Here is a 27114-nt window from a genome sequence, read left to right on the forward strand (position 1 = left end):
GTGTTCAGTGATGAGAAGCTGAATATGAACCAGCAACGTGCACTTGCAGTGCAGAAAGCAAACATATCCTGGCTTGCATCAAAGTAGCGAGACAGGTGATCCTGCCCCTCTACTCTGCTCTGGATCCTAGCTGGAGATCCTAGCTGGAGGGCTGCATCCAGCTCTGGGGCCCCAAGATAGAGGGGACATGGACCTGTGGAAGTGAGTCCAGAGGTGGGCCATGAAGATGAGGAGAGAGGTGGAGCACATCCCCTATGAAGGTAGGCCAAGAGAGTTGGAGCTGTGTATCCTGGAGAAGAGGAGGCTCCAGGGAGACCTTCTAGCAACCTTCCAGTGCCTAAAGGGGCCAACAAGAGAGCTGGAGATGGGCTTTTCAAAAGGACACGTAGTGACAGTGCCCCATTCTTGGAAGCACTCAAGGCCAGGATGAACAAGGCTTTGAGAAACCTGATCTCATGAAAGGTGTCCCTGCCTGTGGCAGGGGGACTGGAACTACCTGACCTTTAAGGTCTCTTCCAACTCAAACCATTCTATGATTGAGCAGTTGAAAAATTTTAGGGAACTGAAAAATTAAGTTTACATAAAATCCATGAGAACAGAACCTGCAAAGTTAAACAGAAGCCCTTAGTGAGAAAGAACAGTTTACAATAAACTTTAGCTCCTTTGGGTAATGTACAAGTTGTTTTCTGAGTACATACTATGGGTCACGCATTTTGCTTTTTAACTGCATGACCGTGGCCAGTATTTCTACCTGCTTTCAAAGTACATCTCTCTTTCCTTATTAGGAGAAAATTAAAGGAAATGATGACTTGTAAGAAGTAAGGGCAACAAACAATTTCCTACTGTGTTTTGAGCACATATTACTTTTTACCACCTACAGTGTTAAGGATCTCAAAATACCATTTCAGAAGAAAAAATAAAGCAGCCATCCATGCCTCCTCCTCCAACTCTGTTTCCTACTAGTTGGTGTACAGTGATGGACCCAAATTGGGATAAAACCATAATGACAGCTATAAATATTTATTTGAACTGCATTTGCTAGACACTGGTTCCACTGAATTGTTAAAATTATCAGTAGTGGATTTAACAAAATAATACTGTACTCAAGTTGGCCAGGCATTTAAAATTCATCACTGTCTCTTACCTTCTCTTATGGCTGTCTTCTGAGCACAGAGCTTGGCATATCAGACCAATTAGGCAGAACCAAAGTGCTGCTAGTGCAATTATCCTCCAGTCGCTGACGGATTTAATGAGGGGTATGCAGCCCATTGACCAATCAAAACACAGCCACCAGGGACACAACAGCAACCATGCATTCAGTGAATAGTAGTAATTATAGTTTATAGCCTGTCAGTCAAAGAGAAAACAAACATTTATTTGATACTAAACTAGGGGGGGGAAGGGGGGCAACTTTAGTCCTTCCCTCTTCCCTCCTTTCCCTTGTAACACAATAAAGAGGACATGAATACTGTTAGACTACAACTATTTACATATCCATTACTATTATAGCTGTGGGATTCATTTTTATTTTTTCTTTTAAACATAGCTAGGTGGCTCTCTAGCTCAGATCAGGAAAATGCAATTCTGTGCTGTCCAGCCAATATTCATATATAAAAAAGAACTATCTCATACATCAGGACAAAACATCAAAAGACATCTCCCACTGTCTTCATCTTTCATTCTCCATCTCCAGAAAGATCCTTAATGCCACCAAAGGTATATAGCCAAGACATACTCCAAATACACCAGAATAGAACTTTGTGCTATTTTCTTTAGTTGTGAAAGAAGGTAAAAAGTCAAACACAGTATATGGAAAAGGGATGAAGATCAGCAAAAGCTAATTTCTTGCATGCATGGGAAAAACAGTGAGTAAATGGAAAAGTACTTCAATGTGCACAGTGCATGGTAAATTGAATGCAAAGAATATACACGGTGTACTATTTAAAAAAATGCAGAGAATCATCACAGCAGCACAAGTGAAGGTGACTCATCACACATCTTAAGATGTAAAAACTGCCCATTTTATTGTTTCCTAGAAGCACAGAAAACTCAATTTTATGACAAGGACAAATATTCTGAGCTGTCCAGAAAAAAGCAACCTCATAACTTACTCTTACAAACAGACTGTCAGCAAATGAAGCTGGGTTGTCTACTTCAGTGAAAGCTGGTGGTCCTGTGCCCATAATCCTCCAGCGGATATAAAGTATGCCAGCCCCTCCACACATCAAAAGAGTTATCCTGAAAAGCAGCCCCTTCCTTAACAGCCCAGCATTCTACAGGAAAGAAACAAAGAAAACCACCTCATGCACAAACAGTATTTGTTCTCTTACCCAACACATCCAAATCCTTTTCACCTCTATCTCAGAAAGAAAAAGCTATTCCTGTGCATTTTTGCTATTAGAGCTGGCATTTTAATTGGAAAGTATTTTTTGCAAGCATTTTAATTTCCTTCTAAATCAGTAAACAAAACTTGTTAGTTCAAGAAGACTCTCTTCTACAAATCCTCTGTAATTATACAGCTGATGTAGTTCTACATGGCAGTTTCTGACAGGGAATTTGAGCAGGATACAGCCTTTAGTATAGAGCATATTAAATTATTTTATCTTTTCTTTCTAAAATGGAGGATAATTACTTTGGGGACTTTATTTTAAATAGCTATTTCCATCTGTCTGCTTGTCATGGAAAATTTTTGTCCACTTAGGTATCTTTAGAGGTAAAATTACAGGTATATACCAAAAAAACTGCACAGTTAGGAACGGTGAGAATTAGAAACTGAATTAAAATTTTCATACCTAAAAACATGATTAAAAAACTAATGACAGAGAAGCACCCAAATAACTTACTTCAGGGTAAATTACCCAAGGTCAGAAAAAGTATAAACTTTGTGTTTGATCTACATTAACTCAGTTGGTTTACATGATGCATTTAATAATATACACTTCAGGGTGTAAAGAAGGCAATTCACATAAAATAAAAATAAGTGATGGTCTAGACAGTAAATCTGACAGACTTTTATATCTTTTTCTCCAGAATGTATAACACTTTTCTCCAAGCACACATCATTTTCATAAATTAAAACAAACAAACAAACAAAAACTAACCAAAAAACAAACAACCCAAACCAAAAAAACAAACCAGTGTACATTGTAGAGATTCTTCAAGCTTCACCAGTGGAGACTGGAAACAGAATCATCAGTAAGTATAACAATACACCAGTCATAGCTTTAGGATGGCACAATAATTTTTATTACCTCTTAGTGGAATATGCTCTTTAGCAAGGATCACCATAGTTGTTTAGGATATCAATATCAGCTATGTCTGAAGTTTAAAAAAATAAAAAAGCTGCCTGAACAAAGACAGACATCAGTACACTGGCTGAAGATATTTATTTTCTAAAAGGATGGAAAAATTAAATTAAAAAACAATTTTCAGATTGTTTTTTTAGTATTTGTAATTGACAACTGAGTCATGATAAAATATTTAGTGGAATACCTAAGGATAAAGCAGTCTGTAATTTTGATTTTGCATAAGCTGGCCTTTGTGCTCAAATGATTGCATCCAACCTGGACATGTCAGTAACCAAACTTACAACAAGGAAGATTTAGAAATGGTTTTCCTATAAAAAAGATTTTGGAGAAAATTGTACTATGAAAAAAACCACATATAGTGAAAATTTATAACTGTTTTATGACAGATTAACAAAAAAATCTCTTATCCCAGGGCTTCATTTAATTTAACAATAGATGCAGCATCTTAAAGACCAGATTTCACAATTGCCACAAAATCTCTCAGTGGGCAGAATGTGAAAGTGGAAGAAGTGTTATTGTATCCCCTCTGATTTAGAACTAACTGAAATCTGGCATGAAACTGAAACCTGTCTCAATCAAGAAGAAAAGAAAATGTTCTTACTGGAAGAGTTTTTAGGATCTGCCTTTCTGACATTTCCTAGAATCACAGAATGGTTTGGGCTGGGAAGGGATGCCATGGGTATCTTTTGCTAGATCAGTTTGTGCAAAGCCCTGTCAAGTCTGGCCCAGAACACTTCCAAGGACAGGGTATCCACAACTTCTCTGGGTAACCTGCTCCAGTGCCTCAGCACCCACATTGTGAAGAATTTATTACTGGTCAAATCCTGGAACTGGCTTCCTAGAGAGGTGGTCTCCCTGGAGCCTTCTCTCCTCCATTCCAGAGGGTTACTAGATTAGTCAGGCACAATCTGCCCTTGGTGAAGCTGTGTTGGCTGTCTCCAGTCACTTCCCTGTCACTCATATGTTTTTATATAACTTCCAGAGGATCTGTTCCATGATCTTACTGGGCACTGATGTGAGGCTGACTGGCCATTTATTCCTGAGGGTCTACTGATTACCTTTTGTTTCCAGCACTTAATTCTGAACTAGTTCTTCTTTGGATCCCTACAGCTCTAGATGACTCCCTTGTCATATTCTAGGTGACATTAGTCTCCTTATTCAGCATAACTCAGCAGCATTCCTATTTGCTGCCTGAAACACTCTGTAGTCCTCACTTAGCCCTTCTTGGTCAAATCTATTATTTCAGTTCTAGAGAACCTACTTCCCCTGACTTCCCCTGCAGCTCCTCATTCACTCCTTGCAAAGGAATTTAAAAGCCTCACAGGACTTGTGCCACTCAGAAACATTAGTGAGACTCCTTTACAGTGAAACCACCAACTGAAGCAAAGTACCAGGAATCTTCTTTTGCCTTGATGGATGTTGGATGAGAACCTCAGCTGTTCAAGAGCAGTGATGTTCTAGTAGGTTGTAGGTCTATTTGGCTGTTATCCCTCATTGATCTGAGGCTGATTGTTTCTGTTATTTGCTTGCCAGTGCCAATACTAGGTGCCAGACTCCACTTGAGACAATACCAGATAAAGTGACATCAATGAAAGTCAGAAAAATCAATCCTTAGCAACTATCAGTGCTTACACAACTTTTTCTTTTAAACTCTAAAGCTACTAGGACCTGTTAACATAATACATTTTTAATGTACTTGTCTAACTATGTCATTGAGAATCTGAATAAATCTCTCCCTCTCTTTATTCTGACCAAACCCCATTCCAAGTACCATTTCAGGCGTGTAGTTGCTGACACTGGAGAACTTGTTGCATCAAGCAGTTCCATACAACGTACAACATTTCCATGTTTCGTACAACATTTTTAACATACTATTGAGAAAATTGTGGAAGGGATTTCACTGTCCAATGCAATTCTAACAATACCCTGTTACTACTCATGTTGCTGCAAAGATGTCACAGCACATTGCCTTACTAGGCTGACTAACAATACCTTTCTGGGTTAGTTTGGTTTTTTTTTTTTCCTTAATTCTCAACAACAAAACTTCCAATAGCTGAATCTTTGTCTTTTAGGACATAACTGTCTGAATGGCCAGAATGAACAAAATGTGTAAGAATGAACAAAACATCCAGGACTCACCTCCAATGCCTTGTCCTTATACAGTAACTTTCGAATGAGCTCCAAAAGATTTATCTTGTTAATCACCAGTGCATCAAACACTGCATTCAAACCCTGAGGAACCAAGAGAAAAATAACAGCATAAGATGAAGCAGCTAACCAAAAATATTTTCTTTTAAATACATCTTGAATTGCACTTCTGCCATGACTTACTGTATATCTTAATTCTGATTCCAAACAAGTAGAGAGATGCATTGGTACTAATGATGGCAGAATGTAAACAGAGCTCAGATGAGTTATTCTCAAATGTTATTCTTAACATTTTACTGTAATGGGAATTCTCCTGCCACATGGAATAATCCTTCAGGGAATACCATGCACCAGCAAGCTAGATAACATATGCATGCTCACAACAGAAATCTGCTCTCCAAATGTTCTGCAGTGTAAATGTTGCAGTCAAAAGGTAAAGCTTCTATCAGTAAGGTGGAGTTTCTTTAAGCCTTCTACTTATTTTATCTTTGGACTTCCAGGTTTCAGAAATTTTGTTTTTAAAGGGTACAGGCTCAGAAAGATTTAACAGAGATACCAGGCTTGCTTTTCTTGCAGTTACAGCAATAAACATAGTGCAAGTTGCTGGGAAAAAAAAAGAAAAAAAAAGAAAAAAAAAAAAAAAGAGTGCTGTATGACATCAGCCACTGCACATAAAACTAGAACATATTCCGTGCTTTGCAGGACTACACATAACTACCTCCAAGCAGGCAAACAAAACGTATAAATGTGTCCAGGGGTAATTCTATTGAAGTTACTGGCAAAATCAAACCTTAGCATTTCCGCTTCAAAGTTTCAGCATATCACCATGATAATTCTTGAGTATTTATCTTATATTCTAATAATTTCAGGAATTATCTCACTGTTCTCAAGACCAAACAGAAAAAAACCAGTAAAACTAGTTCCAGGTGAAGTAAAGAGCTGGTACACTGGGAGGCCACAGGCCCCTCACTAATGGTGAAAGGGAAGGGACAGAAGATAGGTTAGAGTGTGGCTTGGTTCCATGTAGAAAGGCCACTTGGCAATTAAAAGTCTTTTGGCTCACTCACATGGAGATAGGAAGGCAAGAATTCTACTGAAAATCACATCCAGCCTCCAAGTAATCTTTTTCATGGGTGATTTAGCCCTTTATCCCTCTGACCTGTGCCCCTTAGCACAACAATAAATATAATCATCCTAGCAGTGCAACAGCAAACAAATAAAATCCCAAATCCAATAATAGTTCTGCGTCTGCTAGCCCAAATAGTTACTTCATGCTGCTAGAGTAAATAATTACACCACGTTTTAAGACAATTCCATATGTTTTCCTTACAGACACATTTGAAAAAACACATCACTCTACAAACATCTATCCAAAAAATGTCCCAAATCAAGTTTTCTGTAATTTCTTTTCCCTTTTCTTCTAGCAAGGACAAGAAGGTCCTTGCGGCAAAGAATTTTCTGATTCTGTTGCTTATCTATGTCAGCTAAAGCTACAAATTTGATTTATTAGTAAAGATATATGGCTATATAAATGGCAAAAATCACAGATACAGCATTTCAGGTGGCCAGTTCAGTCACTCAAAAGAGCATTGTCTTCCTTGAAGTTATAAAAAGCCAGACCACAATAAACATGAACAACAACTACATCTGTTTCCACAGAGAGATCCTTAAATAAGGGAGAAAAGGAAGAGATGCAGTAAAAAAAAGTGCATAAACAATGGCCCTAATTATAATTACACTGTTCACAAAAGCAAGGGAATGGAGCTTTTAAAAATGCCCTCCTCTGGTTAAATCTTTGTTCATGAGCCTTCAAGGAGAAGTTTGTAGTCCTGCTACCTCAAGAATTATGTTCAAAAACAAGGGCAATGAAAGTGAAGCCAGTGCTGCAAAACCTTAAAACTTTGCAAAAAATATATGCAATCTGCTTACAAAAGTTAAAGCGAAAAACTCTAACAGATTGGCAAAGACACAGTTAAGACAGATCTACTATAATACTGCTTTTTGTCAACATTAACTAGTTTTCTGAACAGAATAAAAAGGTGTGCATGTCATTAGCTGTGGAGGAGATTCATTCCTGTAGACCTTACAACTACACCTGACAGATGTTCAGATCAAAATTCAGTTAATAAGAAAATTCTTACCAGTATTGTAATTCCTTGTTCTTTGCACAGCATGGCTATTGCACCTAGGCCAACACTCACCAGCACCCAGAATACAGAAAACGTATGTCCTTCCTTATCTGTCAAAATAAAGAATGCCATATCTTTAGGCATTTTACAAATTTAAGGGGAAATTAAAATAAGAATTTAAAAAATAAACAGCATTTAGTATCGCAGTCTTTTCTATCAGTCAAGATCTGGATACACAACTTAAAAAGCACAGGGCACTTCCTGCAATATGCTGGCACTTGTCCCTTTATTGCAGTCATTTTCTGTTCTTGGAGACATTAGAAATCTCCCTATTTGCTCGATGTTTTAGCCAGATTAATTAGAATGGCAGAAGCTTCACATAATTTTCACAATTTGTCATCTGCAAAGGTTAATTCCCAATATTTAGACACATTTATCATCCTTAGCTAGAGCTCTGTCATTACTGGCCACTCTCTTCCAAGCTACCATAATAAGAAATTCTTTATAATAGTTACTCGTGAAGTGTCACACTCACAGACTGTTTTAACTGCAGTCTGGACTACAAAGGCACAATGAGCTGCTTCTCCAGGGCTGCAGCATTTAGCCAGTACCTCATGTCATTTTATTATCACTGCAATAGAATGCCATGGAGCTCAAAAATGTCAGCAGCTGAGCAGAAGCAGTTAGTCCTTGCACTCAGGAAGCAGTTTTACAGCAGGGTGAGGAACTCTGGGGTTAAGAGATCAAGAGCAACTACAGCTTCTACTCAAAGAAAAAGTCTTTAAAGACTGTACCAGGTAGCTGATTTTGGGTACTACAAGCAGGCATATCTGAGATGAATACAACAATAAACCCTACTTCAGCCAAGGTACTATCACACACAGAATACACAGGTACTTCACATAAAAACATATCTGTCACAACCTCTACTCCATAGGTGCAAGCAACAGAGGGAAGCACTCTGCTCATTCAGAGGCAGTTGCTTGATTCAAGTAACATGGGCTCTACAGGCATCACAAGAATCAAACTTAGCATGTGAAAAAACAAAGTTGAACTCTGCATTCATTGACTGAATCCCTTTCCTACTTCTCTTGATCTCTAGAGCAGTTCTCCTCTACTGCTAATGCACCTTTGACACTCACTGCTTAAAGAGAACTGAAATAATGGTCTATGAAAAGGGTAAATGGCAAGATTAAGATTAATTTCACCAGAGGTAGGCATCTACACCTAACTAGTACACTAGGCTTCTTTTATAACTGGCCATGAGAAGCTGACACCTTTAGGGATTAAGTTATCTAATTAAATGCAGCTGAACACCCCTCAGAGAAGTAACTCTGCCCTGATGATACAGGGAAACCAGTACACTACCTCCAGTGTTGCTGGGGTCAGATACAAATCAAAACCATAAGTGAGAAAAGGATCTGCTGACATTGGTCTCCTCTTTCGTTTTGAACCAGACTACTTTGTAGCAGAGAGCTCCAAACTTTTAATACAAGTATGCTAAAGAGGTTTTGAGGTTACTTCTAACACTCTTACCTAAGACTTCTAAAGCTTCAACAGAATGAATACTAAGATGTTTGAGATTCATCGTTGCAATACATAGAGGGCATTTGATCCTTCTCTCTCTAGTTCAAATTATGTCTCCAGAGGTGAGGTAAGACTTTACATTAGAGGTGAAAATGTTACAAAGATAAAAGAAAGCCTTCTTTTAGGAAAGAAGTCATACACATCTGAATAACACCAAAACAGAGCAAGAAAATACAAAATACATAATGACTAAAGAGACATTGGAAGTAAAAAAATTAAAATGCAAAGGGAGAACACCTGCCCACTTCAGTTATACAGAAGAACAGCTGAGGGTTGTAAGTTATGGAGGAAAGAGCTTAAAAGTTAGTTCTATGAGTATTACTAAGATAAAAAGAATTCTGTCTAAATACATCTCTTCAAGGAACTCTTAAAGTTTTCAAACTTTGCAGTACAACACACTCTTCAGCCAATTCTTGAAAACCGGTTTTGTTTTTTTGTTTGTTTTGGGGTTTGTTGTTGTTGCCTTTATTTTTTAATGTAGAAATCAATTAGCACAAAGAATGCACGGATAGAAGGCAAAGTTATTGACTGTGTTCACAAAATGACCATCAATCATCCTTAGTAAGTGTAAAAAGGAAAATAGTGAAGACAGTCGACAGACTTTACTGTGTTTATGGAAGTTGACTTTCTTCCATTGAGAGGTTTCTTCTCAGAATCAGATTCTAGTGGAAAGGAGTCAGGATAACTAAGCACTTCTCAGAGAAGCAGTATTCAGTACACAAACACAAATTATCTTAACACAGAAGATAGTGGGAAGTATATATAGTAAGAGACCAGCTGGCAATTCAGAAGTGCTTTTATGATTCAAAATATAAGAGTAATGGTAAAAAGGGAACTAGGTCAAATCATCAACAAGGACAAATGCAATAGCAGCACATTCATACAGAAAAACTAACACAGAAAGTTCACACTGCAAAATGAGAAAAGGTAATGTATGTAAAGAACAAAACCCCACAATTCCACAGATATATTAGTAAGAAGAGTAGGGAGGAAAGAGTTACTCCAATAGTCATTGGGAAATAAAATGGACAATGCCAGGAAAACAGAAGTGTTCTGTGCCTTTTTCCTTCATTTTTTCCCAAAAAGGTCAGTTGCAATCAGATGGCAAATACAGCATCAGCAGAAAGGGAGGAAGAACAAACACAAAAATAGTGAACTACGAGACACAGAATTCACAGAGAAGTTAATCTGTTTTAAATTATGATTGGTTACATTCACTTCAACAGGCCCTATACAACCCAGAGTAACCTCAACTGTTACCTCTGAGAAATCAAAAAATATATGAGAATCCAGAAGTTTGAAATAAATAAAACAATGCCTACATGTCTACTTTTGAAAATGAACAAAAATATTAAAGGATAGACTATAGACACAAAGCTAAGCTGACTGGTCAAAATTACAAAAACATCACTACACCTAGACAAAATATTTTCTAGGTGATACTCTAAAACATGAAAGAATATGATTAATTGTTTGCTAAGTATTTTAGTCATTTACATAGAATTAAGTATAACTTTTGACTTAGACAGAAAAAAAAAAGTCTTCCTGATAAAAGGTAATCTGTAAACATCCTATACCTTGACTTTGCAAAGGCATGAGAATACCGCTGGAAGCAGTGTGAAATATGCCACAAAAATATAGGCTGCATGAAGTTGTTATAGAATAGGTACAAATAACAGCTGGAAAACTACAGTAAGACTGTACTGGCAGTCTTACTAGCTTGCTGCAAAAAAAAAAAAAGTAAAGATAACACTCTGTACTGGATTCTTCCTTTGTCCTTACTTCATTTGGATGATGGAGTAAGAAATATGCTTATTAAGACCAGAAGTGCTGCCAGGCTGCAATGGCCAGGCAGCATACAAAGAAGTCAGAATTCCAATGACAAACTGGAAAAAACACAGAATCATATAATAGCTTGGTTTGGAAGGGCCCTTATGGATCATCTGATTCCAAACCCCCTGCCATGGGCCGGGACCCCTTCCACTAGACCCGATTGCTCAGAACCCCATCCAATCTGGCCTGGAGAAATGGTCTAGTCAAATAAATCTGAAGTCATTCAATAGGCACACAATCAAAGTTGTGCATGAACAAGTTTGTCTTCTTTTGAACATCCCAAGTCTCAGATGAAAGAAATGTCTCAGCTTGCCCAGCAAAGTCAAGCTTAAGCATGGACTCACAAAGATGATAAAAACACACTGTGAAAGAGAAATAATGAAGGTCCCAAAAACTGAGCATCAAAGACCTGGACTTCAGTAAGGCCTTTGACACAGTGTCCCAAAAGATGCTCACAGAGAAGCTGTTGCTGAACAGGCTGGACAGCGAGGTGGACTGAAAACTGTCTGAATGGCTTGTCCAGAGGGTGGTGGTCAGTGGCACAACATCCAATTGAAGGCCAGTGTACTCAGGGGTCAATACTGGCTCCAGTCCTATTCAACCTCTTCATTAATGACTTGGGTGATGTCACCCTCAGCACATCTGTTGAGGGCAGCAAGCCGCGAGGAGTGGCCGATACATCAGAGGGTTGTGCTGTCACACAGAAGGGCCTTGTCAGGCTGGAGAAATGGTCTGGCAGGAACCTCACATGGTTTAATGAGGGGAACTGCAGAACCCTGCAGTAAAGCCTTCTGGACAATTGGCTCTAGGTGACCCTGTGTGGGCAGGTCAGCTCAGGTGATCTCAAGGCCCCTCCAACTTCAACCACTCTGATTCTGTAAACAAGATCTCCTCCTGAAAAGCACAATCTCTGTTCCTTTGTTTTCTTTTGCAGGCTCAAAAACTCAACAGTTATACAGAGAATTGTAATATTATCAAAATCCATCAGTGATTAAATCTCAAAGAGAAAGAATTTCAATTAAGAAACATTTTATTTCATGCTTGTTCCTGGGTCAATATGCAGAATACCTCTCCATCCCCACCACCCCCTGCCTCAGAAATCTCAGTAAACTAGGCTGGCAAAATAGATACAAAATACCATCATTCAGCAATGCTTTCAATTTTATCTTTTTTTTTTTTTTTTTTTTAGCAGTGATTTGAAAATGTAAAGCACTGCATAAGTGCTTATTATGAGATATACACATGCCAACAGAAGTAATCAGTCTAACAAAGCATATTCCCTTAATATGGCGCTGCTTCCCACCAGAAAAATCTTGTGTCAGAAAACGAAACCAGCCTTTCATTGGCACCTATGCCTGGTTAAAACTGGTACACCACATTGTGAGTGGGCATCTTGCCACTTTAACAGATGGACAAAACTGTAAGCATGCCAAAGAAATAGAGTGCTTGCTTATTTTTTTTAAGCTGGAAAAATATAGTGTTTCTACACAAACTCAAAAAGCGTTGCTCAGATGGTCCCCCTTTAGGAGTACATGAAGTCTGAAAGTTGAGAGGATTCAATAAAATACCTAAGTAATCCATAAACAAGCCATGAGAGCCCCTCCTTTTAGACTGCTAGCCTTGAGTATAAGCATTTCTAGAGCAAGGATGAATACATAAAGTGTTTTATAGTGTAGAATTGACTCATCCTAAATTTACGAGCAACACATTGACAGTGCGCTTAAACACTAATCCTATTTCAAGAGACCTTATTTTCTGGTGTCCTAACTCAATGAAAACAAACTCCTTAGAAGTGAAGGATATGAAGAAAATGCTACATTTAAATGACCAAGCTTAGTTTTATTGTAAAGCCAAACTAACACTCTCCAAAGCAATTACTACTACACTTAGGCATTCAGCATTTCCTTCCTCAAACCCAGCTGAGCACTTTAAGAGTCAGCCAGGTGACATCCTGGAGCAATTTAAGGAGTCACCATCTTCAGGTGAAACACAGCAATTGATTCTGTGAAAGCACCTGCTCCTCTGAAGGTTGAAGCAAAGTAAGTTATGTTGAGCTCCCACAGGAAGTTTTAATTTCTACCTGAAATAGATCACAAACACTCTTATATTCTATTAATGTGCCTTGTCTGTGGGGATGGTGTCTTCCAACTGATCTGCTACAAATATTCTTCTAACCAAGGGCTAAGATTTTCCTGCTTGTGAATTGCTAAGCAAAGGGGGAAGAATTAGCTAGTCTTAAAAGATCACATAAGAATCCATTGTTAGAATTAAATTAAGCCTAAGACCTCCTTGTGTATCTCCAAATGTACATACCACTGCAGCTCAGCTCAGGGTTTCACTTAATGATATTACAGTAGGAAATGCCATTCCTAAACATATCCAGCCATCTCAAATTCATTACCTGAAGGCCACACTGAAGGATGCATCTATCCCCTGAATTACATCATCTTGGAGAAGTGAAAGTTAGCATTAATTCTAACAGAAAATAGGTCATTGTGTTTCCTCAGCCCACTAAAATAATAAAATTGTTAGGTTTTTCACTTACAACTATTCCCTCTCAATGTGTTCAAATATGAATGGTAGGGCACACAATTGAAAAATCAGGGCCCACTTGTTTAACAATAGTAAATATCTCTTGACCAATTGCACAACAGCTAACAATTCCCCATATCTTGACAATGATCTCTTTCACATAGGAGACTTAAATGTTTCCATTCTGTAGGAAAACTTCCATAATATAAACCTCCAATATTCACAAAACTCATCGCTACTTTGCATGCTTTACTAAATTAGCAATGAACTAGAAGATGATTAATTGACATCTACATAGAACAAAACAGAAACACACAACCAGAACAAAGTAACTTTTACATGTCATAGCGTATGAGCAAAGAGTTGATCCTGTATTTAATATCTACACCAATATTATTCACATGGAGCAAGTCACGAACTCCTCATTTTATGTTACTTAGAGATCGCCAATGCAGATGGCAAATACATGCAACTGGATCACTGTCAAAACTGAAGACAAAGGAAGGCAAAAATGAACACTACAGCAGTTTTAAATTGCCTTATGAATTCCCAGAGAAGCTGCATTAAAATTCAACAAAGTTAATAACCCACAATTCCCTTCAGAACATACCTAAACAGTTGTCAGCTCTTGCTGTCTCCAAAGCCTATGCAGTGGATTTGTCCCCACAGTTGTGTTTAAAATAGCAGGACAGAATGAGAACAACAGATTAGTTCCTTGCAATTATAAATGTTATCCTTTCAAAGATGCTAACTTCAAAAACGGTATACTGGGAAAAAGTAACAGAACTGTAGAACTTCAGTAAGACATAATTATAGCCCACATAATTAAATCCCTATACTTAAAAAGAAAAAAAAGTTTCAGATTCCGGCTAAAAGAAACTATCTACCCAAAAATCCACTGAAACCACAAATAAATCAGGTAAACAAGCTGCAGTATATCTTGAGCTTTACAAAAATCATTATTTTCCTTTGGAAGTTTTCCAGCCTGACACTGATATTTTTCTGATCTCCTGACTGTTTCCACAATTACATATACTTTCCCCATACTAGTTTCAAATCCTCCTCAGACTTTTTATGAGTTTCTACTCCCACACACACAAAAAATTATAAATCTTTATATTCATTTTCTCAAGTGAAAATAAGTCTCTCATATATGATTTTTGACCCCTTTTCTTTAAAGAATGACAATTCATAAACTGTCTCTAAACTATTGAAACATAAACAGATTTTTTTAATTCAGTCATACACAAATTTCACATTGCCTTGCTGCAAGACTAGTCTAGTTCTTCATTAAAAACTTAGATAATCTCTCTGATAATAGCACTGGGATGCTGCTGGTAACCAGACAATATATGTTACTGACTCAACCATATCAGTAGCATCACAGGCTTTTCAGTGTTTGTTTTACTCTGATGCTCACTTAAAGTTCATGAAATAAAAATAAACTGGCATCAAACATGTCTTGGTAACCATAATCTAAAGACAATACAAATGCAGTCTACAAATCTTGATGGTCTTAAGGAGTTGTACCGTCTTTTAAATGCTCCAAAATTGTCATGCTACAATGTGTCTCTAAGTAAAAAAAAAAAAAAAAAAAAAAAAAAAAAAAAAAAAAAAAAAAAAATCAACCTTTGATAATTCTTCTCCTACTCTTTGTAAAAATTTGGTGAGCTAAGCTCTATATAAACGTGACAGCCAAATCCAGGAACAAGGACACACGCAGTTGACCTACAGTTTAGGGCCATGCTTGCCTTTAACAGACAAAAAGCCCAGCAGGACAAAAGGAAAAAGGATCTTAGAATAAACTAGTACAATCCACTTTTGTGTAGGACCACCATAAAGTATCTCTATTTGATTAGGAACAGAAACCTGATACGGAAAGGGTTTTGGTTGTTTTCTCCTTCTCTTTCTCACAAACAAAGACTATTTCACAAAGATAAATTACCTTCTTGGTCCGACCTAGAAAATGATGTAGTAACAGCTACATGCTCTAGAACTACCAACATGCATTGGCAGCATGTCTAGTTCTAGACATTCTGGATGATGAGAATTTGACATCAGAAGGACATTCTATTAGACAAGAAAGTGCTTTTTCTATGCTGCTTAGGATACATTGTCTAAGTCTGCTTTTTAAATTACATGTGCATATTTTTAAAATGCATGTTCTTATATTCACAGTGAGACCAGCTTACATTTGGGATTGACTCCCTCAATCTATGCAAAATCAAATTCAACTGAAGTTCTTTACTCCTTATTTAAGCTATTATTTGAGAGTACCTAGAAGAACTGTTCACAAAAGAAGGAAATTCATACCAAGGGTAAAACTTTTTATTTACTTTGCAAACCCACTGAAGAGTCATATTCTACCACAGCCACTTCCCCATATTTGGTTACATTTTCCTAAAGCCTCTCATATGAAGAATCACAGGAACAGCACAGTTTGGATCCAGAGATCACTGGGTCCAATCTTTGTGGGAAAGGGGCCTAGATGAAATCACCTAGAACCCTGTCCAAATGCATTTTGAAAATCTCCAGTCGTGGGGACTCTGCCACATCTCTAGGGAGACTGTGGCAGTGATTGATTGTTCTTGCTGTAAAAAAATTCCTCCTTACATCAAGGTGAAGCCTTTCCCAGCACAACTGCACCCATTGCCCTTTGTCTTTGTTGTGTAGCTCCTTGTGAAGAGAGAGCCTCCATTCTCTTTGTAGCTGCCCTTTCCAATCCAGAGATTCCCCTTTCCCACACAAGCACTCATGTTAGAACAGCTGCAGGTCAGACCAACCTCCCCTCCACAAAGGAAAAAAAATATAAGGGCAGCAAGTAAAATTGCTTGTGGTCTTTGGTGGAGTTCAGCTAGATGATAGATGATACAGTGGTGAGCAGGACTGCTGTTTGGAGGGGCTATGACAAGCTGGAGGAATGGGCCTCATGAAAATCAAACACAACACCATGCAACAATTAAGGCCTGAGCAGCAGCTCTGCAGAAAAAGGTCTGAAGTGCCTGGCTGATAAGCTCCTGGCTGATGAGTCAGTAGTGTGCCTTTGCAGCAATCAAGGTGAAAGACTCAAGTATGTAACTTGGATACAAATTTTTGTGCACAGAGAAAGTCTAAACTTCCTCAAGAAGTTGCTGAGGGAAAAGAAGGCAGTGGAGGTGACAGTAAACACTGAAAAGTGACCTGAAAGACAATGCTGACAGACTGTAATTTTCCTTGGCAAAATTGCTTAAAAGACATCTGCTCCCCTATTATGATGTAATACTCAATAAAAATCAGTAAGGGCTGCTTAGTGTCTTGTCTTTGCAACATTCTCCTTCTGTATCAATGACAAATTTCGGTCCAAGACTATTACCACATTGACACTGATCTCTAAAAGCTATTAAACTGGCCTTCACAAGTTGAAGAGCATCCTTAACCAGAATACACATCCTTAAGCGTTTTCAAGATGTCCTCTGTAAGAAAATAATTAGAGGGTCCTATATAGTTGTCTCCAGTGGTCATCCTAAGAATTTGGCTCTTGAGTTCTTCAAACAAAGATTATTACCCCTGCCATATAAGCCTACCTGTCTACCCAAGACATTGGAAAACAGAGAAGGCAATATTTTGATTTGTCTATCTTACTCTACCACTAATAAAAGAAACATCATAAGCACAATCATATCCAATAAAATAGGAGAGAAAAGAATACACAAACAAGCCAGAAACCAAGGCAAATTTTCATCAAAAAATCATTAGCTCAGTTGAAAGAAATTAAACTTACTCAAAGAGAAGAAAAATATATTCAAAGTAAACAGGAATCATCCTAAGTAATATTTGAAATGGCAAGATAAACTTACTATATCAGCAACAGAAATATGCACAATAGTTCCAGACAATCTAAACTGAACCAGCAGGAGCTGTTCACAGCATCACACAGCTCACTGTGCATTAGCTCACTCTCCTCAGCCCACACTGAGGTCTCTGTGATGCCAAACTATGTTGTTAGGCCAGATCACAGTCATCTCAGGCACCTCTGAAATACCCTGCCAGCTCTGGTTAATCATTACAGGCCATGCCCACTGAACAACAGACAAGCTCTTCACAACACAGCTCCTTGTGAGTTCACCAAACGAGTCCTGTATTTCATCTGGTCGAGCACATTCACACCCCAGACTGCATGTCCTGCCTAGCTTTTCACAGTCTTTCTGGTGTGCTTATTTAACAGAGCCCCCAAGATAATTTCTCCACAACTGTATTTGAACTGCCAACCTGCACTCAGATCAAATAGTACCAGAGATCTGAAAGCTCACTTGAAAAAACACCTTCCAAGGAATTGTTCATGTTAAACACAGCTGTCTTACAAAAACTCTATGAGTAACACTATATTCAGCATCATATGCCAGCACTTGCATATTGCAGGAATTTAGAAGGCTTAGTCATAGGCCTAATTCTTTGCAATTCATTAAAAATACAAGTAACATTCCAAAAAGTTGACTCCCATTTAAGACATCCCAACATAATGGCATAAAGAGTAGTAAAATATTTAAGCATATACATTTGTAGGTTTGATTTATTTCTAAAATACTTATTAAAATACTTCATTAAACTTCTAAACAATAAAACATTTAGCAGATAAGCCTGTCATAAAGCGGACCTTTCTTAAATTAAATTCAATGTTTAACAAGAATTAGGAACAGCAACCTTTTCATAATTTCTAACAATAAATCGCTGCTAAAGCAGATTTTTAAAAAAAATATATTTTGTGAGGGTAAACAAATCAATCTGACATTTTAAATTTTGCTATACTTCACTGAGATGTACAAATAGTGAAAATATACACAATAGGAAATTAAAGGGGCAAACAGAATGCTTACTTTCTCTAAATGCTTTACAGTAGCCAAGGAATGACAACAAGAAGAACAGGGCACACAGTAGGTCAGCTCTGCCAACAATCCCAGCAACCTTTCAAAAAAAAAAGTTTCAAATTATCAGATTTTTATTCTTAGAAAACCTGAAGAAACACATACAAAATGAAATATATAATAGAATATAAGCATGTATCACATTTTTTCTTTAACTTGGTTTACTGGATTAATTATATCTAGTTTTTAAGATGCATCCTACTTTTTATTTATTGCTTAGTATCAACTACATAAATGGTTTGGCTTTGGCTTATGAAAATTTTAGTTTATGGAATTTTTTTTTAAGAAATGAAGGAGAACTTCACTGAATAAAACTTAGCCTCTGCACAATCCCATCTGTTTTTAGGATCAAGTTGCATTTCAGCAGAACACTTAGAAAACATGAAAATATAAACCAGTTTGAGTTGGAAGGCACTTTAAATACCATCTCCTTCCAACTCCCCTGCCTTTCACTAGGCCAGGTTTCTCAGAGCTCCATCCAGCCTGGCCATGAACACTTCCAGGGATGGGGCATCTACAAGTTTTCTGGGCAACATGTGCCAGTGCCTCACCACCCTCAAACTAAAGAATTTCCTCCTAATATCTAATCTAAATCCACTCTCTTTCAATCTGAAGTCATTACATGGCTTGGAAGCCAAACATCCTGAACCACAATTAAATTGGCAGCTCTGCTGAAACACAAATCAAAACTGTTCACTTTCAGCAGACAAGCCAGCCTTCAAATTCCAATCTGAACACTCAGAATGGACAAATAGCTTCCAGCTTGCAGATTCAGGGAAGAAAAAAAAATCCCCCTCTGGCAGTCTTTTGTGTTATATTAACTGACTGCATTAGAGCAACCTCCAGCTGCATCCTAAAACAGAAGTGGTACTAATGCAAAAGAAGATGAGAAGCACATCCTGGGACCTCTGCACTCAAGATCTGTGCCAACCTGTCTAAATCAAGTGCAATTTCAGGACTATCTGTAAGCTTTGGTTCAAGCCCCTAAACTGTATTTACAATAATTTGCTGAGACAGAACAAGACACTTTTGGATCTTCAATTCTCAATTACACAAGTGTCAGGATAAAACTACAAATTTTTTGTGAAAATCATGACATGGAGCTGGTAGGGGACTGTCTAGGTCCTGATGTTGGAATCTTACTAGAAGATACACCCAGAGCAAGGATCATGGAAATGCACTTTATTTTTCAGTCTAGCTCTGCTTCCTGGAGTGCTGAGTTCCATGTTTTCAGGAGATGTACAGAAGCAGGGCAGAAGAGCTACAGGTCTTCTTTTGAAATTCACCTTTTGTGATCATATTTCAGGACAAAAGCAGAAACTTCTTGTATTGTATACCAGTTGTTCCATTTTGTGTGTGGAAAGAAAGAGGAAAGTAAAAAGGGCTTTTGTGTCAGGGTAACATGATGGAGCAACTATTTCTAACTAATATCAGAGAAAGAGAAAGAGAAGTGTAGAGGCATGAGAGTATGATTCCACTGCAGAGACTCTCCCACTTTTACCCTTCACTTGAGCACTGTAAAAGAAGAAACTGTTGGACTCCTCAATTGAGTTCAGAAGAACTTCTTGATTTATCTACACCTGTGCACCTAACTTCTCTGCTGCTTCTTCTTCTACCATACAAAGGAATTATGAGAATTAACTCGATAGCTGGGGAGTGCTTTGAAAGGTGAAAATAATGAAGTGTCATTCTGCTTCAGGAATCGCTCCTCCTAAAGAGTTAAAAGGTAAGGTGAGCTGACACAATTTAAAAAATAAATGTCCACTTGTTACAGCAAGGAGATTAGGGGCCTAATAATGCACATGGCCTCAGATGACTTCAATAGCAAAATGCTACCTAAAATGCAAGATAAGGCATCTATATTCTGGTAAGAAGGCAAACAAAGGTAAAAAACAAACCAGTTTTAAGTTAGTATCAGATATAGTTTTATGTCCATGATTCACTTAGTATTTCATCACTGAAGTGTTCAAAGAATAGGCCTTTTTTAGAGCTGAGAACTATAGCACAAGGGTATTTACTTGTACATAGAAAAACTATAGTGTTTTCCTTACATAGGTACTGAAAGCATGACACCTTTCAATATCTGTTTTACACGACAGTTTGTTTTGCTGAATAAACCAAAACCTAAAGCAGCAAACAGATGGATCCTTCACAATTTTATGTCAAAATATGTCATCTCATTTCAAAACCAGAATGTCGGATACTTAAAACTCACAGGTTTAAAAGCATGAGGAACGCTTTTTAAGAGATGCTGCCAGACACACACTCATCCTAGAACTGTAGCAGTATAATGACTTCTTCACTGGAGCAAGATTTATTATTCACCACGTAAATGATGCGAGGCTTTTTTGTTCATTCCTGGATTTTAGATGATACTTGAGCATGCTACTTTTTCCCCCCTTCTTCCACTGTTTGCCTGAAACATTTGCAAGTCTTCAAATATGCAAGCGGACCACATCACTTGTAATTTATTTGACATGACAAAGGGCTTATTAATATTCTCATGCTGATTTAAATATATTTTAGAGTCAAATGAAATGAAGAATAAATTTATGGATATTGATAAAGGGGTCAATAATAGGTCTGCTACAAAGTTAAGACTCAAATGAGATTTCTCTTTACATGTCAGAACATCAAAAGCACTGAAGACTTGTTTCACTTTACTCTGACATCTAAAACTGGTTTTGGAGAACAAATATGAGGGGCCCTTCTGACACAGTGCACTCTCACAAAGAAGTTATTGTGCAGGCGAGTGAACACCAGAGAATGATTGTCAAGATGTTTTAGCCACACTGCCAGAAAAGGTGCCAAATTACTAATGCAAAACTTTGCACCATCTCTAGGTCTTCAATACATGCAAGGTCTCCAGTCAGCTTAAGGCACAGCTTTCAATAACTTTTCCTCCACTAATCGTGTGCAGAGCAAATGCAATAAGCCAAAACCATGGCGTATTGTAAATAAATGAAAAACCAGTGCCACATATCTGGAATGTGCACTGTAGGATTCACTGTTGATTGCTAGGACAAAATCAAAACTAAAGATAGTACTTTTTCTGTAGCTCAGACCTTCCAAATTCTAACAAACCCCCCAAAATTTCCATTACGGTGATAATTTTATATTTCATTTATTCATTATCACAAGATCAAGAAATCAGTAATGACATTCAGCAAGCCCACTAGCAAAAGGCCATAAGATTTTCTTAACTACGAGCACAAAAGAGCTTTTTAAGAACCATCTCCTCTTCACAGAGTTCCCACACAAGGACTTTATGTTTTGGTCAGATTTTTTAACTGATTGCTATACATGTGCCATGCTTCTATTCTGCATCTTTACAACTTTGCTTTTGCCTGCACTATTAAAGGGCCCATTACTGTCAAATTTGTGTTCCCCATGTACATAATTACAGACTGTGATTGAAAAAAAAATCCTTTAATCTTCTCCTTCCTATTAAAAATATAAACCCAGTTTGATCTCTCATGAAACAGGATGATTTCCAGCCCTTTAATCACTTTCATGGCTCTTCTGAGCACTCTCCATTTTTTCCAGTGTTGTCTTTGCAGCATGGATGCAAAACTGAATGCAGTATTTTAATAGTCACATACAAAGTTCATAGAGTGCCCCTACTCCAATTTTAAAACTCTTTGCTTTTTTTATCAATGCAAATAGAAATGAAAAGTAATTAGGGAAATCCAGGAGGTGGGGAAACTCTGTAGCATAGTGCTATCCTCCTTTAGTTATTGTACTGGAATGATTTATCTTCCTTAATAAGGTCTAGCCCGGTGGAATTACAAGCACTGGACGTACTAAGCATAATATTTGATTGTTCTATTAAGACATGTGTCGAGAGAAGTGTTAAGAATATATAAAAGCAATCTGTAGAGTATAAGGCTACACCAGAATTAATTAGTCAAGATGGTGAAGAGCTTCTAAAATAAAAATCTCGAGATAATGATTCAATACTTACACACTCGGTGTGCACTGGATGTACAGCAAAGAGCAAAGCAGCAAGAAGAGAGGACTTGGGAGCCAGGTTTAGCCGTCTTCCTTTATTACTGAATTGCAATCCACCCAATAATATGGAAAACACATCAACCATCAACACTGAGATAGCACAATGCAGTATTATATTGATGACATGGAAACCAACTGGGTAGAAGCCTCCAGCAAAAAGGTAATTAATTCTATATAGAAACAAAAATATTAAGGCTAGGAATTACTACAATGGTTAGAAAAATACAAACAGAAAAACTGAACAACCCCATAGCAGACATAAGCACACAAAAATAAAGCAGACATCTCAGTACAGGTGGTGTTACCATTTAGTCACCACAAGAAGATGGGAACAATATCCCAGTCTTCAGGCCAAGGTATTCATAGGGAACATCACATGGATATTGTATCTATCCTATCCAAACACACACCTTGGTACCATAATCATTCCAATAGTTACTGGCTTTTGGCCAACAATGTAACTTCAGTGTTGCAACACAGGCGTATCCTGGGGATAAATAACCCAGCACACTGAGGGATACCCCTGGGCTTAAGAACAGCCAATTTGATGAAATTATGTTAATTAAATCCACACAGTGAGGAAACTAATGTGCACTGGGACTATGATTTCCACGGACATATTCTCTGAAAAAGGTCCTAGCACGTGGGTACAATCAGTATCCACACAGAAAGTAGTCAGCAGACCTTGGTAACTGATTTGTGAGACTGGTTAGGGAGAGGAGACATTTCACACAAGTATTAGAATCAGAAGGAGGAGTAAGTGAAAATTCAGTCTAAATCCCTATTCAAGACAGCAACTCTGCAGTAAGATGGAGAATGAGAAGAAAAGAGGGAAACACTCTGCTATTATCCATATGCTTTTATCTGTAGCTGAGGTACACAGAAACTTAGTTTTAATAGGGGATTTTACACTGTTCTTTTGGTTAATCTGCATCTGGCATAAACAAAACCTATTTAAAAACTTAACCTATTATAAATATGATACACATAGAGGTTGGAGCTTAGGGAAATTAAGGAAACCCATTTCTTACTTGTGAAAATAGCATTTTATGGACCATCTCCACAGGCTCATCTATGTTTTCAGATATAGTAATGATTGTATCCCAATTCACTCTTTAAACAAACCAGAATGTTATTAGAGATGGAATATACCACAGAGACAAGGGAAAAAAAAAATGGAAAGCATATCCTCCTGTGTAATGCCCTGAAAGCTTTAACAGGTTTAGGACTCTGATATGTTCTACTCAGTTGCTTATTTTTCTTGATGAAAATGTGAAGAAAGCCCAATAGACAGTGAAGCCCACAGTGCTAGGTACTTAAAACACTGACACTACACTAAAGGGTCAAAGTTTTTACTTGAATATGAGGACTAAAAGTGGGAACACTTCTGCACTTACTTAGTCCCTGGCTCAGAATGGGCAACTTCAGAACGAGCCAAGTCCCCACTGATACCATTGAGTCACAAGGGGAAAATAAAGAAATTAAGACTGAGTCCTCAAATATTCTCTGCATTACTGTGCCAGATTTCTACATGGTCTACTGTTTGCTCAAATCTTTGTGCAAAAAACATGAGCTAAGCATCCACAAAAGTAATCCTCTTAAACCTTTAGTTATTTGACAAAACCAGCAAGTTATATATAGGCAGACATTTCACTAGATTCTCAGACACTCGAGTTAAAATATTGGAATGAAGAGGTGGGAAGACTATACAGTAAGCTGATGGAAAAAGGCCACACTACCTTGATGCTATTTATAAAATAAACCATTTGACAGGTCAGCAGGAAAGCAGAGAACAAAAACTACAATAGCAGAGTAAGTGGCAGCATGGCTAAGTGAAGGGAACATACACCTCCTAGTTCCTTGATGATGTGACATACTAAACCATACCCTCCCTAGTACCAGGTATAGAAGAAGGGAAAGAAACCATTGGAAAATTAAAACACCATTTGAGATTAAGGTAGTGAACTCAAAAATTGTATTCTGGAAAGGTATCCAGTTGCCCTCCAGCTACTTTGTTCTTGCCTTTTCTGTTGCCTCCCCCCTAAATTCAATTGAGTCAATATAGGTTAAAAAATAATCAGACCTCAAGCAAAAATACAAATCTCACCTGAAAGTTAGGACAGTTAGCGGTCGATATGACTTATGACTGGTATTGCTGCTGAGTTTGCTACCCCAAAAGTCATGATACCACAGGTCACCAAGTGGGGTTTCTGCCCTGAGGTCCTAAAAGAAAACAAATTACCAGATTCGTGAAATTTTTCCTGTGTTCAAACCACAAACAAGTTCTGACTAATACAAGCTCACACTAAGGGGACAGAGCAGGAGTTTTGTTGGCTCATTACTGACATTTGACCCATGGCACCTAAGTTTGCAATGAAGGTCACATCTTGAGTGCCTGTCATTGCAAAGGCCACGATCCTGGATTCTGTAAGCAGGCATAACTACATGAAATTTAGAGCTATATTCACATCAATTTATAATCTGGTCAATAGCCGAGATATGAAACACAAACCTCCTTACCTTATAATTTTTTGTAAAAAGCCTTTGATTTTAGGTGTAGGTTATCTTGCAGAGAAGGCAAACTACAAACTGCTGAAAATAGCCATTTTTTATCAGTGCAGCAGCATAACTACTAACGAAAGCATGAAATCAAGGAAACTAAAGGTAGGAAACACCAATTAGCTCTATTTGAAGCCTTGCTTTGCACAGGACTATTCAAATAGTTGACATTCTTTTAACTCTTTATACATGAAATCAAGAATCAACATCTCTATATACTGCTCTAAAAGATTAAAAGACAGAAAGGTAATGAATTATTTTAATTTGAGGTACAATAGGGACCTATTAAAAATAACACTGTAAAGAAAAAGTCCTGCTTGCTTGCTCTTCCCTTTTATCTCAAAGCCATATTGATAATGAAAAATCCAAATAATGTAGGCTGTTAAATGGAAAGCATACACTTTGGAGGAAAAATAAGGATCTTGCTAGCATCTGCCTCAGTCTTCTACGAGGAAAAACTTGGAAGTTCAAACTAACATATACTTGCTTTTCTTCTGCTTCCCTGGTGCAATTAAATACGAATTTATACTATGGCAAGGTACGTGCAGGTTAAAGACATTTGAGACAGAACCTAAGAACAAACCTGTACTAGTCAGTACTATTCCTGCAATCAACAAGTTACTCTACCCCCACCTTCTGTCTAAGAATTGAGACCAGTGAATGAAAGGAGGTGAACAAGACACTGCAAACACAAGTAGACAAACAGGCTTGCTAACCCCATGAAAGGTCTTATAAACCCTGATGTCTCTGTCTTATTATTCCTACAACTCCATCTACTTACAAGATTCCTGCATTGCAATTGCCTTGGTTTATTAATTCTGGTTCCTCTCCAATGCTGCTACCATCTCATTAGCTTCTATAGTATCTTGAGCACTCCTGGGGTCTTCAGTACCTTCTGTCTCATCCTTAGCTAGTATTTTTGGCTTGCACATACTCCCAAATTACAGCCCAATTGCTGGACCCTAATGACTGGCTGCTGCTAAGCTGAACTTAAAATAACTAGTTTTTTCTTACTTCTTTAACAAGAATATTCTTTAACATAGTCTGACTTTCCAACCAAAAATACAAATTGAAATAAAAATGCAAGAAGACATTTATTTCTATCACTTGATCAAATTTGGCCAGTATTAGACAAATGATTTAAAAAAAATTAGGAAGGGGAAATAGGCTGAAGTTCCTAGCACACAGTCAAATGAACTGTAGTATTCTCCAGTAGGTTACTAATCAACACACAGAAAAGAGAGCAGGGCTAAAACTGCAGTCTGAAAAAACCTAGACTGCAACTGTCAATTAAGGCACTCTCAGGGAAATTCTTAAGAAATCAAGACTCACAGGGGATCCTACTTAGGCTTAAGAATTACCAAGGTGAAAAATTTCTTCACGTTCTCACAGATGTTTCTACTGCCAAGTAATAGCTAGAAAATTCTATCTTCTCCCAGGACTGTAATTTTAGCCTTAGGCACCTAAATTCCTGTTCCATTCTTTATTGGTGTGCACAAACCCTAAAGGTCATAATTTGACTCTCAGATCAGGAACGTACTCAACCAGCAGCTCACTAAATCAATGCAGCCAGCTTTTCCAGGGGCAAGGTGGGACAGGGCTGTACACCAGAATCTATTGAAGTCTTTATACTCTGCAGGGGACAGTTGTCAGAGGGTGGTGTGGCCCTCAGACTGTTTTTCCAAGCAGCAGCACTGCTCCTTATGTACATAGGGTCTATGAAAGACATACTTTGATAAATGTTAGTACTGAAAAAGAAAAGTGTGTCTTCCATGTCACAGATGGTCTTCAATAACTCGAGATGAGAAATGCACAAGGCTTGATTTTTCGTTCCGCTACAATCAGCCTTCTTTTGTCTTCCATCGGAAGAATGCAGGAAAAGCTGAATGCATGGAATTACTTAGTGATTAGATTACACTTCCATATGACCTAAAAATCTTCAATCATGTATCCTGCCCTTGTATCCAAGTTCTGTGAGAAAGTTTCTCACATTAAGTTTCCTATTTAGTGACCTTACCCTAAAATAGGAACGGTTTGCTCCAAGAGACACAGCTGTTTAAAAACTACATATGATCTTCTCTTTAAAAACCAAAAGCAGCTATCAAA

General features: G+C 37.8%; 1 protein-coding gene across 2 annotated transcripts in view; it reads right to left on the reverse strand.

Annotated features, from left to right (window-relative positions):
- TMTC4 (transmembrane O-mannosyltransferase targeting cadherins 4) overlaps positions 1-27114 on the reverse strand; it is a 55429-nt gene that overhangs the window by 23695 nt on the left and 4620 nt on the right. For both annotated transcript variants that reach the window (XM_063392370.1, XM_063392369.1), the window contains 7 exons: positions 24557-24672; positions 22403-22619; positions 18391-18478; positions 7598-7695; positions 5448-5540; positions 2112-2273; positions 1145-1347 (listed from right to left, as the gene is read on the reverse strand). In XM_063392370.1, coding sequence (XP_063248440.1) covers positions 1145-1347; positions 2112-2273; positions 5448-5540; positions 7598-7695; positions 18391-18478; positions 22403-22619; positions 24557-24672 — 977 coding nt within the window. The remainder of the gene's footprint in view (positions 1-1144; positions 1348-2111; positions 2274-5447; positions 5541-7597; positions 7696-18390; positions 18479-22402; positions 22620-24556; positions 24673-27114) is intronic.

The sequence above is a fragment of the Prinia subflava genome, chromosome 3, assembly GCF_021018805.1.
Source record: "Prinia subflava isolate CZ2003 ecotype Zambia chromosome 3, Cam_Psub_1.2, whole genome shotgun sequence".
NCBI classification, from domain to species: domain Eukaryota; kingdom Metazoa; phylum Chordata; class Aves; order Passeriformes; family Cisticolidae; genus Prinia; species Prinia subflava.